This window comes from Haliotis rubra, unplaced genomic scaffold (assembly GCF_003918875.1).
Source record: "Haliotis rubra isolate DU_JTF1 unplaced genomic scaffold, ASM391887v1 Scf6, whole genome shotgun sequence".
In the NCBI taxonomy this organism is placed as follows: Eukaryota; Metazoa; Mollusca; class Gastropoda; order Lepetellida; family Haliotidae; genus Haliotis; species Haliotis rubra.
In genome coordinates this window covers 5,316,833-5,330,344 of record NW_025767301.1, presented here as the reverse complement: position 1 = coordinate 5,330,344, position 13,512 = coordinate 5,316,833, and the positions used below count along the sequence as shown (strand labels likewise).

Here is a 13,512-nt window from a genome sequence, read left to right as displayed (position 1 = left end):
TAAGAATTTACATCCGAATATTTATATATATGCCTGATGTTACTCAGAGCAAATACTAGTACATGATGTTAGAATGTACATAAATTTAAATATGAGGCCTCGTAACACAAGTTGTATAAGTAAATATTCTATATCACATATGTACACAAATGACAGCTATTGCTGCACAGCAGATGAAAAGAGGGGACGATCTAATTCATTTTTCAGATGAAGTACATATTTACAGAATAATAGTGATACACTTTCCCAAGTAGTCTGGCTTACAATTCCAGGCAGTGTTTGAGCAGAACCCAATAATAGTGCAAGTATCTCATTTTCATCCAAATGTTCAATTTGAACATAACTGTCAACATCCAGTTTGTCAATGAGGGTGGAGAAGAACCCATTTCGTTTAGTTATATAATACTCACAGTAAAAGTACATGTCTGTCATAATCAAAAGCATGTCTGCAACATTTGGAACATTCTCGAGATGTAATTGTCCTGGAAGCTATCGTAAGAGAGTACTGGTTGCAATATCTAAGATGAGGACATACGTTAGTTATGTTTCCATAGTATATGCAGCTTACGTTTTGAATGAGTTGATCTGTATCAGACCAGATCTTCTCTTAGAAATAATCTGCCTTTCGAATCGAATGGGATAATTTTGCCACGGGGAGAATAATAAATGTACACGTATTTCTTTTCAAGATTCATATGTTATGAACTCCACTTCCACCATTATTCCTGACAGTATATAATTAGGCCTTGCTTGATTATTATCAAATGTATTGCCAGTAGCTTTAACAAGAACTTGGTGTTTCATTTACGAAACCCTGCAATATATATCTTTTTATATGGATGAATCGCTATATGGCTGTAATATTGCCGATGCAATGTAAAGTTTTAACTCACTCACTCACTTTATATGGATGAAGGATTCCATTATAAAGGTGGAATGGATTTATCATCATGTGAAATTCCATAGAAATAACTTATGATTGTCAGATAAATCCTTCATCGATGAAAGCTATGACTGTTGGGTGAGTAGATATCCATCGATGTCAAGTTTCTAATGTAGGCAGCTCATGTGGTGTTATTGGGAGACATTTCCAAATGTATGTGACGTAAATGACGTCGGATGAAATTCCCTATTTTGACTTTGCATGTGTTTATGACGGCTGTTATTGGTGGGGCAGGATCCGCTAACACGTGGTATCATCACATTCATGTAGTATTTCATGTAGCTGTGGAAATGGGTTTGGCAGCTGCTGGAATTGGCTCTTTGTGTTAAAGATACTTCATGACAAATGTGAAAGAGAATTTATTCAATTTCAACCCAGCTCACTTTGATGCCAGCAGAAGTATGCTACCTGATTGCGCACTGGTTCAATGCAGCCTGTAAACCTGGAACATATTTTATATAATATATACAAATAAGCCCTCATACCCCTGGTATGGTAGCTGAATTGTAGTATCGGTGTGGTGTTTCTCGTCGTTTGTACATCTGTTGGTATCCAGATTAGCAATGATACACACGCAGATGCTGCCTTAAATAACTGTGTGTCTATATAACACACACCACGAGGAAACCATCAGGGAACACGACAGTAAGTTCAGCTGCTTTATATGCCCTGACGGACCGTAGAGTACGGTTGTACGAAAGCCTGATGCTGCCACTTTTGTAGCATAAAATATTTTTTACAGCGAAAGTTCTCGTTGCTTTGCTTATTTCCTTGTTGTTCAACTATTTTCTCGTTGCTTCAACTATTTTTTCGTTTCTTCAACTATTTCTTCGTTGCTTCGAGTATTTTCACGTTACTTCAAGTTTCTTACAAAAACCTTAAAGTGCAACCTTCTGCACTTATTGGAACTACGTTGAAAATCGAAGCCAGACTTTGGGGTGTAAAAGACAAAGCAGGAGAGTAAAAAGAGTTGAAAAATCATGACACCAGGTGTTCGCAAACAGGGTGAGCTTGTCTTGCTTTAACCCGCTTCTCATACAGAGATGTGTAACGTCATGACGTCTTGTTATTCAGACCTTGAAGAACACGGTAACGCCAGAGAATAACGCCGAAACAGATTACATTATATGTACAAAGCTAAACACTCAGTAGTGACATCAGGTGTTCGTGTAAAGGGTGTGACGTTAAGTATTAACTCACTCACTCACTCGTGTAAAGGGTAGGGAATAGAAAGAGTTTGCTTGTTGCCTGGCGCTGTAACGCACTACTCCCACCGTGTGCACGGTAGTGGTGGTCCGATTAATTGAAATAATCGAAGATTGGTCGCAGTGGCCAAACGACCAAGCAATCGATCACATTATTTCATAATCGAACACAAACGATTTTGGAACCGTTGTAATAGAGTTTGAAATACTTGATGATGGAACATATCTAGGACGTTGTCAGGGCCCGAAAACGTGTTTATTTCTAAGAAAACTCACTTCACTTTCTGAAAAGTCATGACTGAATATTTCTTGAAGAATCTCGGAAGTTAATGTTACACTGGAACTGAATTATTTTACACTGGATGTGAAAACTGCAAATGTAATTTGTGCAGTTTCTAAACAACAACAGAGAACCAAATGTTTTTTTCTTTATACTTATCTGCAACTACAGCCTGAATAGGAAAATCTAAAAAATGACGCTAACCAATTTTTTTCGATGATTGGTCGTTGGTATTGCACCAATCATCAATTGTGAGATTTCAACCAATTCCCAACACTAGTGCACTGTAATGAGCGATACGTTGAATCTAAGTAGTTTCCAGTTAAATACAACAGGCCTGTATATAATCGAGTTTTGGCTTAACAAACCAGATGTCGATATCATTACGCACAACGTCCCCGTTCATTGGGGTAAGACGACGCGCATTCAAACGAGACAATGAGACTGACGACACGATCCAATGTAGTTTTCTGACAGCCCACAGCGTGCTGGGGATTCGATCTTCCCGATACCCACGGAGACCTGTTGAATGAGTTTGCCTGTGTCAGAAATATTCTGCCTTTGGAAGAAAAACCTGGGCTTAGCAGATTTATCCATATCAATGCCCTTGCTTCATGTCTGAGCCAATGATCATACCTAAAATCCCTGTGTTAATGAAGACCAGACATCACTGATTGTCTAATCGGTTTCCCCGTTTGTATTTTGCATCAAGTCGTAGTTCATTATTTACTTGATTGAAATCGTTATATTTTCAGAGTCGTCGTCGAAATCGCCCTTAGAATCGTCTTCGGCGTCATACTCGCTGCCGAGAAAAGAAGACAGGCGAGATAATAATAGCAAGCTAATGTTGACATTTTTATATTCAAAGTTAAAGGGACAGTCAGTTCAACAAACTAACTTTGCAGATTCATACTTCATCTGTTTTCCTCGTTGACAGTTCACCGACAGTTCTCTGACAGTTTCACAATGTCAGACGCTGAAGTCGCCGTCGCTACCGCCAGCTAAACTAAAAAGGCACCAAAGAAGAAAGCACCAGCAAAGCCGAAGAAGGCAGCAAGTCTCCCTCAATACTTGGACATGATCAAGAAAGGCATCACTGTTCTGAAGGATCGTGGTGGTTCTTCTCGCCGGGCTCTCTTGAAGTACATCTTGACCAACTACAAAGATGACGCTAATGCCGCCAAAGTTAATCTGAAGCTGGCTCTCCGTGCTGGTGTCAAGAACGGAACTCTGAAGCAGTCCAAAGGAACCGGTTCCTCCGGATCATTCAGAATCGGAGACAACGCTGAGAAGACAAAGGCAAAGAAAGCTGCCAAACCCAAGACTGCCGGAGCTAAGCCCAAGGCCAAGAAAGTGAGCAAGCCAAAGGCTGCTGGTGTCAGGAAATCTCCCAAGAAGGCTAAGAAGCCATAGGCAAAGAAACCAGCGGCTGCCGCCAAGCCAAAGATATATATTATAAAACCAAGGCAAAGAATGCAAAGTTTGTGAGTGAGAGAGGGAGTGAGTGGGTCTCAGTCGATGATTTCTACGACGAAAGGGCATCCTAGCCCATGATGTAGCGGCGAAACATACGGATGAGTTCACTCATGTCTATGAATTAATCTCATATAAAGTCAAGCCTGACGCACTTAACTTCTTTGCTGCCTTGGCCTTTTTAGGGTTCTTTGCTTTCTTGGTGATCTACCTTCAGTTGATGGCGATCTACAGCCTATTTTTATATTGTGTATTGTCCAAATTGTGCTATTAGTTTTAACTTCACATGCTAGTTTTAAATTAGAACTATGGTAGTCTAGTTGTTTTACTGTACTTTAATGACAGGTTTTATAATATATACCTATTCTTTATAATCATCAAATTTGTTCTCGTCACGATATGGTTGAAATATTGCCGATGTGACAGTAAATATTCACTCACTCACTCACTTTGCTTTCCTTGCCTTGGGTTTGGCAGCCTTCTTGGCTGCAGCGGCTGGTTGGCTTTTGATGATTTTAAGGAGGGTCACCCATTTTGTTCTGGGGAGCTAAGGTGGGGTCAGCAAGTTTGTACACACGTACTAGGGGGGGTCAGCAATTTTTTTATTTTATGCTTAGAAATTATGGGGCGTGTCATTGATTTTGTACATGACATGCAGGTGGATCATTTCTTTTTATACATAAATTTTTTTGACTTTTTGGGGAGGGGGGGGGGGTCATTCACATTGTACACGCTTCTCCATAACAATCATCATCGCTCCACCCCTAGCCATGAAATTATGAACAGTCCCTAAACACCGCGAACAGTATGCAGTCATCGGTCAGTGTTTTAGGTTACCATGACTGTGGTGCCACACGGACACATAAGATGGGATAAAAACAATGATGGGCATGTCAGGGCCACGAGAGCTTTGGAAGTGACTGATCTCCAAATCGTTTTTCTTTTTCAGGTAGAGATGCACCAGGTGTTCCCACGTAAATCAGATATCTTCATTGACGGAACAGAGGATAAATCGGAACACATGTACGAACCCAAAATAAAATAAATATAGTTGTAAGGCGTCCGAGTATCTTTGTGAGACAATTATATTCTGTTACTTCGGCCTCCGACCCAAACAACACTTGTCACAACAGTTATCAATATGCATGCAGGATTCATTGACACTGGACAGTTTTTAGTCACCATGGTTGGATTGGTAGAGAGTGACTTGAGGGCGAAAGGTCGGTGGTCCTCAATCCCCGAACGTTAAAATATTGTACTTGTTGAAGTGCCAGACGCTCTGCTTAACGGAGATAAACAAGGCATCAGGGTCTGTAGTCTGTGTCCAAGTACCTCAGAGAGCTAGTCCGGACTAATGCAGGCACACATAAGTGCAATAACTCGCCCTGATGACGGTAACCTAACTTTACCTCACCTTACCCTAATTTTAAGAGCTTAATTCAAGTATCCTCCAGCACACGTAAGTCTTTAGACTAACAACTAGTCTCTGAAATGAACATATTTTACTGAAAAAAAGTTCATAGTAAAAAATATATATATATAATGAAAAGGAGCCCTGAGACTTTCTTCATTTTCAGAAGCTGAGGAAATCTAGACTTGCCACATTTTCTAGACTTGCGTGGGCTTTCTTGGATATATTTGCTTCAGGGTCTGTACGACAGACTAGGTAAGTCTTATGACAGGGGAATTCTGAATATATGGAGGTGATGATACCTTAGTACGCTGTGATTACGCACCACCATTACTTTTAATTCATACTCTGCATGCTATCAAGTTGACAAATAATGCTGTCTACGAGTATGTGGCTTTTGCCACCAAGTTTCCTCGTAAAATTCCTTGATGACACAGAACCACGCTTTCCTTTCCAACACATCGCCATTTTTATCGTTGAAGTGTTGTTACTCTGTAAGACTTGATGTATGGAACGGAATATATGTAAAAATGGCAATACAGAAAAGTATCTGTTTATCTTGAAACGTATTATTCAGGACAATTTCACAAGGGGTGGTGGTCAGGATTTATCGTTGATATTTAAAAAAGTGACCATAAATGACATTTTTCGGTTGTAAGTCCCATTACTTAAGGTAGATGTATTGATAGTTTAAGTAAGCTGATAAAGCACCGATACGGAGTCCAAAGTACATGTATACAGTTTAGGACTAGGTTATGCCTTTTTTCATAGATTCCGGAACACCCCTCGTGTCATGAAAATAGTTTCAATTATCATTAACACTTGTTACAAAACTGAGCAAAAACGCATACTCATTGCCTTAAACCACTCAATGGGTACCCCTCAACTATCGTCAACCAAAAGATGGCAAGTTATAGGTATGGTTATATGCCGGGTTGTCCATGAGACAAATTGCCAGACAATTAGGTCACCACCACCCAACAATCAGTCAATTAGTCAGGAAATATATCAAACAAACGATGTAAAGGATCTGCATCGTTCAGGCAGACCACGCATGACATCAGCTAGACAAGACGCAGCCCAATATAGACTTGTTCGGCGATTTCCCTTTGCACCAAGTCCAATGTTAAAACGGCAATGGCTTCCACATCAGGAACTCTGTTATACAACTGTTAGAAATCGACTGAAAACAGCAGAGTATATGGCCAGGAGACCCGTCCGACGACTTTTGTTGACAGGTGACCACATGGATGCAAGATTACGGTGGTGCCGTGACTGGTATCGGTTAACATGGCTTCTTGGAGGAAGATCCATTTTTCAGACGAGAGCCGGTTTTTGCTGTTTGTTACTGACGGAAGGACACGTGTGTGGCGACAGAGGAACATGGCATATGCTCAAAGGAACATCCTGGAAGAAGTTCCATTCGGCGGAGCATCCTTGTTGGTATGGGGCTGTGTGTCGTATGACTGCAAACTTCGGCTTGTAACAGTGAGAGGAAATCTGAATGGACAAAGATAACCAGAGGAAATACTGAGGAGGCATGTAGGGCCTCATATTGATAATCATCCCCTATTAACAAGGCCAATCTTTATGGATAATAACGCCTGGACACATCGCGCACGCAGTCATTGATTTCCTGCATCAAGAAGCCATTACCACCCTTCCATGTTCAGCCAGAAGCCCTGATATGATGATGATGATGATGATGATGATATGCACTTATAATGCACAGCAATCACAGTCCGCTGTGCTCTGCGCTAGCAATTTGGACATCGGAAGGCATCGCTGATGAGATGAGTTTCGAGTCTGCTTTTGAAGGTTGTCACATTAGGGGCAAGTTTAATGTGGTCTGGACGTTGATTTCACAGTGTGGGAGCAGCAAATTGGAAAGTCCTTTTTCCAAAGGTACTCGTTCTTACAGATGGAACAGTCAGTAGATGTTTATTTTGGAATCTTAGAGATCTTGGAGGTGTGTAAGATTTCAGAAGGTCACACAAGTAGGCCGTGGCTAGATTGTTGTAGCACTTGTAGGTGTACAGAATAATCTAATAGTGAATCCGTGATGACACTGGGAGCCAGTGAAGATTCTGTAAGTGATGGGAGATGTGATCGTACTTGTGAACACGGAGGATCATTCGCACTGCTGCATTCTGAATGAACTGCAAGCGATGTATTTGCTCTTTGGGGATGTTGAATAATAAGCTGCTGCAGGAATCCATTCTAGATGTTACATGGGACAGAACTAATTTCTCAACTGCAGATATGATCGAAGCTTGGCAATGTTTCTCAAGTGAAAGTTGGCAGATTGACATATCTTGGTTATATGATGTTTCATTCTGAGCTGCTGGTCTAAAGTGACTCCAAGATTTCTCACCTTGGCAGAGGCTGCGATAGGAGATCCTGCAACATCGAGTTGGTGAATTGCGTTCCAGAGTGAGATATTCTTCTTGGAGCCCAGTATGATCAGTTCAGTCTCCTCCTCGTTCAGCCTGAGTAGCCGTGGTGTCATCCACGTTTTATGTCTGTACAGCACTTTTCAAAGGATGCTCTTTTCACTAAAGATCCTGAGGTTGGAAAAACAGAATATAACTGGTTGTCGTCTGCATATTGATGCTGACTGAGACCATGGTTGTCTGCTACAGAGGTGAGGGACTTGGTGTAGAGGGTGAACAGTAGTGTGCCCAGTACTGAGCCATGGGGAACACATCTCTTTCAAGCCTGGACTCTGGAGACATAGCACCATTGATATCAACGCATTTGGATCTGTCAGAGAGATAGGACATGAACCAATCCATTACACTGAAGTTTAAGCCAAACTGTGAGTGGAGACGTGGTGAGAATACTGTGGTCGACAGTATCGAATGCTGTAGACAGATCCAGCAATACCAGAGCTGCAACACTGCCTCTGTCATGGGCCTCCTTTCACAAAGCACTAAGGTGATCGTAAGTCACTAAGGTAACCTTAGTGCAATGTTAAAGAATGGGAGTTAAGGTTAACCTTAGTAAAGGTTACTTCGTGAAAGGAGCCCCTGGGGTTTAAGTATGTCATCAGTAACCTTGATAAGCGCAGTTTCGGTACTATGACCCGTTCTGTACGCTACGCTGACTGATGTTTCTCATGTCATTGTTGACGAGATACTCTTTAAGGCGGGTGGCAACTGCCTTCTCTATTACCTTCGATAGGAATGACAGGTTAGACACTGGTCTATAGTTCTTAAGATTGTTCTTGTCCATGCCACCATCAAGCATGTTTGGGGCATTCTGGGGTGTAAGGTTCGTCAGAGACCCTCCAGTCCAGAATATTGATAAATCAGAGCAAACATTGCACCATGAATGGAACAGGTTGCCCTAACATCGGATTCAGCGCCTGGTCACTCAATGAGGACAAGGATTCAAAACATCATCCAGGGGGGCGGACGTTACACAAGATACTGACCGTGTCTTCTGTTTGTTTAAGTGGAGACCCTATTTGTGGATTGGGTGTATGAATCAGGACTATGCACCATGTTACCCGTTTGGGATGATACTTTTATTAACACATTATGGGATCTTAATTTCAGTTTTATTACAGGACTCGTGTTTAATTAAATTATACTATTCAGATTCTTTATTGCTGGCCTTTATGTTAATGAAAAGTCTTTTTAGCACTTTGGCTCCAAAAAAATCTGCTGTGAAGATGCACATGACATATAAACTGTTATTAAATATTGGTCCAGTCATAAAACATGGGTGTTATGGGTGTTACGATACTTCTTTTCATCTGTAAGTTTAACACAATTCATATACATGGGGTCTTCACACAAGCAAACTACCAGTTTAACTTGGTATGTACATTTGAGAGACATTTGAGAGATAAGTCAAGGCAAAACCTTGTGTTGTTTAACAAGGCTACAAAACGCATTGCCCATGCAGTGGCTACATAAATTGGAATATTTTAAAGAGTATAAAGCATATGTGCACATCATACGCCCATATGTCAAGCACACTTTTGATGCCCAATAAACAAGAAATACGGGTTTCCATAATTTCAAATTCAGTTTTATTAATTTGCTGTATACAGAGAAATGACAGTAACTCATTCAGAAAGACAAGACGTGTAAGTGTTGATTCTAGGGTGCAAAGCACACGTCTAGTAACCTAATGTATCTAGAGGCATTATTTCATATAGATTACACATCAGTTTGATATGAAAGCACTTCATCTCTTTGATTTTCTATGGCAGTTAATACAATATACATGTATGTATACACAACTAAATGTACATTCACATTTATAAGCTGTCCAAAAATATTTGTTAAAAATTGCTCTTGTATGACTGTACATGATTATCTGTACATATGCAAGATTATTGAGAGTTGTACTGAATGACTAGTAATATTTTGTTAGTATACATTTTCAAATAAAAAATGATATCAAACCAGTCTGGCATGTCATACAAACCCCTTCTTTTTTATGCATGGAAAATATTTTTCTGATAGTTGGTTTCAAAACTTCTACCAAAGACAAATAATTACATTAATTAATGTATTGAACATTTCCATTGACTTCAGACTGAAATATTTTTGATTGAATTCCGTAAGTAATCTTCTCTTACAGTTACAAATAGACTGCCAGATGGTCAAATTTGCATTTCCCATTTTCTTATGAAATTAACACTAAGCAAGCTTGATTGAATCACTAGGGTTCATGATAGGTGATAGGAGACAGAGATTTAAAGACCAGCAGGTCCAAAGACTTGACGAGCAGACACTGTGTACAGAAAGACCAATAACACATGGTTCACAATAAAGAAACATCTAGAAAAGACAAAATTCATCATCTCAGAGAACAGACTGGACTGGTAATCAGATGGTTAGCACTGTAGTTCATATGTGAAAATAAAACTCCTTCTAAAATCACATTTTCCTGGGTTATTCAAATATATATTCCCTACAATCCCAACCATGTGTTTCCTTATAATTATACAATTAGACTACTATGTAGTGCCTTTCTCACACACTAGTACAGTCATCAACACTATGATCATGAACGATGTATGAGGTAAGAATTCTAAAATTACAGATGATGCTGATACCAAATGATAAGCACTAAAATTAAAAGATCTAAAATTATCGAAACAACACTCATCAAATTGACAAATAATTGTTTGAACAATTTTACACCGAATTCATATTGTAAGTATATGGATACATTTCCAAAAATGGCACAGTGAAACGTCCAATCTGTGTTAACAAATGCTCCACATGTGCCCCTGAAAAACAAGGGTGTTGAGGCCAATGACAATGTATATATTATCTTTGTTGGAGTTAGTAGTTATACCATCCCTGCTATTAGTAATCCATACATAATCATACTTGTTATTATCCCCCAGTAGCATCAATAATCAAGCAGCATGGATTTCAATAGACAAACTTTGGTTAGTTTATATTATTGAACGAAACTGAAGAGCCAATATGAACATACTGTATCATAAAGTATATGCAACTCTAAAGCTAGTACTTATATAGTAATTGATCTATATAATGGTATTAGATAGATGTCTCTTACAAAGTGATATGCAAAAACACAGAAATATATACTGTGTAGTATCGCTCACGAACATTTCACTTCATGTAATAGAGATAATACAATGGTAGTTATCACAATCTAGGATTAAGAATTACATGTTTCAAGGGGAGGAATATTTTCATTTAATGTGCCAATTCAAACTATAAATTGTGAAGGACTTAGTCACAAATTACTGGTTTCTTCACTGTATTCACTGTTTGGCTGTTAAACAACTGTGTATCAAATTACAAGTAAAGCATTGGAACTGCATGCAAAGGCCTTCCTGAGAGAGAAACCATGTGTCGTTGTCATCATTTCAAAGAAATAATCTTTAAAGCTAACAGTGCTGATTATGCCAGGATATTTCCACGAAAGAAAAGCTGGACGAATTGATAATGACAAGAGTGTTGAGATCGTTTTCACTGATGAACCAGTACATGATATCTAATAGAAGCATCAGCCACACAACTCTTTGCAGTCAAATTATAAGACATTGTCTGATATTGAACATGCTGAACACATTCCTTCCCTTACAGATGACTCAAGTATGACTGTTCTTTAGCCCTTATAATGAAAACCATGATTTAGTGATGTGTAAACTTCTCTTTAAAAACAAGAACACAAACAAGATAAATGAAAGAGTATGTAAAAATGTATAAATTTAGGAAACTTCTATCAAGAAATAACTGCAGAACCCAGTTAAATAAATAATCATACCAGCTAAAATTATCAACAGAAATAAAGTTGTTACATGAACGAACCAAGCATAAACTTTAGTAGTCGAGTTCGTCACTATCATGTTATTACAGACTACCTTAGATAACATACAGAAGTAAAGAGAAACAAAAAGAGTATACAGAATATGTCTATGTAGCATGTTCAGAAAGTGAAAATTTGACATAATATACAGGAAAAGAAATCATTTTCCTAAATGTCAAACTTCTACTGAACAGACATGTATTCAAAGTTCAATCCGTTGTAAAAGTAGATAGGTGTCATCATCACTCATGTTCCATAATAATAAGAAGTTAATACAGTCCACATCTCAAACATCAAAGAAATTCATTACTGCATTTAATTACTAGAAAAAGTCTGATAAATAATTTCTTATACACAGTATAAAGTTGGAAGCAGACTTTGTCTTTCGAACCTCACAATACCATGAAAACAATAGTTGAATGACAGAGATAAGAAATATCAAAGATATAGAATGACACCCTTTTTAATGTTTTACAAATAAGTGGTATTGAACAATGTTGCCTTTGAAACTGTTAAAGTTATCACCTGTTTGGTTTTGCCCCCAGAATCAACTAGACGAAATCCATGCTGCCTAAGCAGTTGACAAGAACATCAACCAAGAGCGAGAACACAGAGAACTAACATTAACATGCCTATTTACATGAGCAAGCACAAATATCAACATGTGCCCACACTGTTAATGTATATGGTATGAACAGGCTAACTACAAAATACTGAAATAGTTTAGTGTCTTCATAATTACAAATATTACATGTCGACCATTAGTTAGCCTTACAGTATGTGTCATAAAATGTACATATGGGGTTGTGTATGATGATGCAGTCACTAAAAGTGTGGAAGGAGATGAATGTCATCCTTTGTTCTCTCTCGCTCAACCTCAGATCTCTCTGTCCATCCATGTCCATGCTTACCCACTCTTGAGTTATTGCAAACTTGTATACACTTCTAGGACTGGTGATACACGCACACATAGCACTGTACACTGGGAGGGTGCCTTGGGAGGATGATAAGACGCCACAAACAAGTCACTTAGAAACTGATACAATAAATAGCCCCTCAAAATCGGCAGTGTCACATGTTTATATGTATCACATCCTATATGGATGGGTATGCCATTCCTGGTTGCCATTCTACATGAACATTGTGCAATTTCATCTTACCTGATGCACAAATGTTTCTTCTTCACCGACTGACTACCATACCAATTTTTCTTTTCTACAGCCTAAACTGGCGTTCGTACAGTTTATGACAAATCTCACCAACTATCACAAGACCTTGCAAGATGGCAGAGACAACACCAACATCAATTCTTTACATGGATTATTTTTCAGTTAAAAATTTTGGATTGTACATCTTGATGTGAAGACTGCCCTGAGAATCATACATCTCCACATGAAGACCTTGTTGACTGAAAGCTGCAGCACAAATCTCAAATAGAATAGAGCAATGAGTATGTGATCCATTATGCACGGACAAGAGGATGGGGGTGTAAACAGGGGATCACTCACCATGTGACTCGGACAGACAACGACACATTACCCCCACCCACCTACCCAGCCCGGCCTGCTGGTTGTCGCCATTTAAGTAAGCGAGAATGTAAGCATATAGTGGCCCAGACTAGTTGGTAGCCTCCTTGACAACATGCCACACAAACGAAACTGGTATTTTCATTGTTTTGCCGACAGACTAGAAGTCTTTATTGTTGTCATACAAAGACTTTGGCAAGTGCATCGGCTCCTGCACTAGCAATGTAGGGTTTTTGCGGATGGAAGGCAACGTCGTGAATTGATTCATCAAACTTCTTGCGATGGGAGGTGATTTCCTGCACGCAAGTTTTACTGTCTAAATTCCATAACCTAATAGAGCAGTCATGACCTGAAAAAGGAAACATAAA

The 13,512-nt window shown here is 39.2% G+C and overlaps 2 protein-coding genes across 2 annotated transcripts in view; one reads left to right on the top strand and one right to left on the bottom strand.

Moving 5' to 3' along the window:
* The first annotated feature begins 3,394 nt into the window (after window positions 1-3,394).
* On the top strand, window positions 3,395-4,955 carry LOC124255366 (histone H1-delta-like). The gene is given in 2 exon segments (XM_046689263.1): window positions 3,395-3,781; window positions 4,851-4,955. Coding segments are annotated over 2 exon segments (483 nt in total). The 3' UTR covers window positions 4,947-4,955.
* Window positions 4,956-9,334: 4,379 nt separating this feature from the next.
* Window positions 9,335-13,512, bottom strand: part of LOC124255333 (striatin-like) — a 37,391-nt gene continuing 33,213 nt past the window's right edge. The window contains exon 19 of the mRNA XM_046689228.1: window positions 9,335-13,493. Within this exon, the coding sequence (XP_046545184.1) occupies window positions 13,324-13,493 (170 nt within the window). The 3' untranslated portion in view covers window positions 9,335-13,323. The remainder of the gene's footprint in view (window positions 13,494-13,512) is intronic.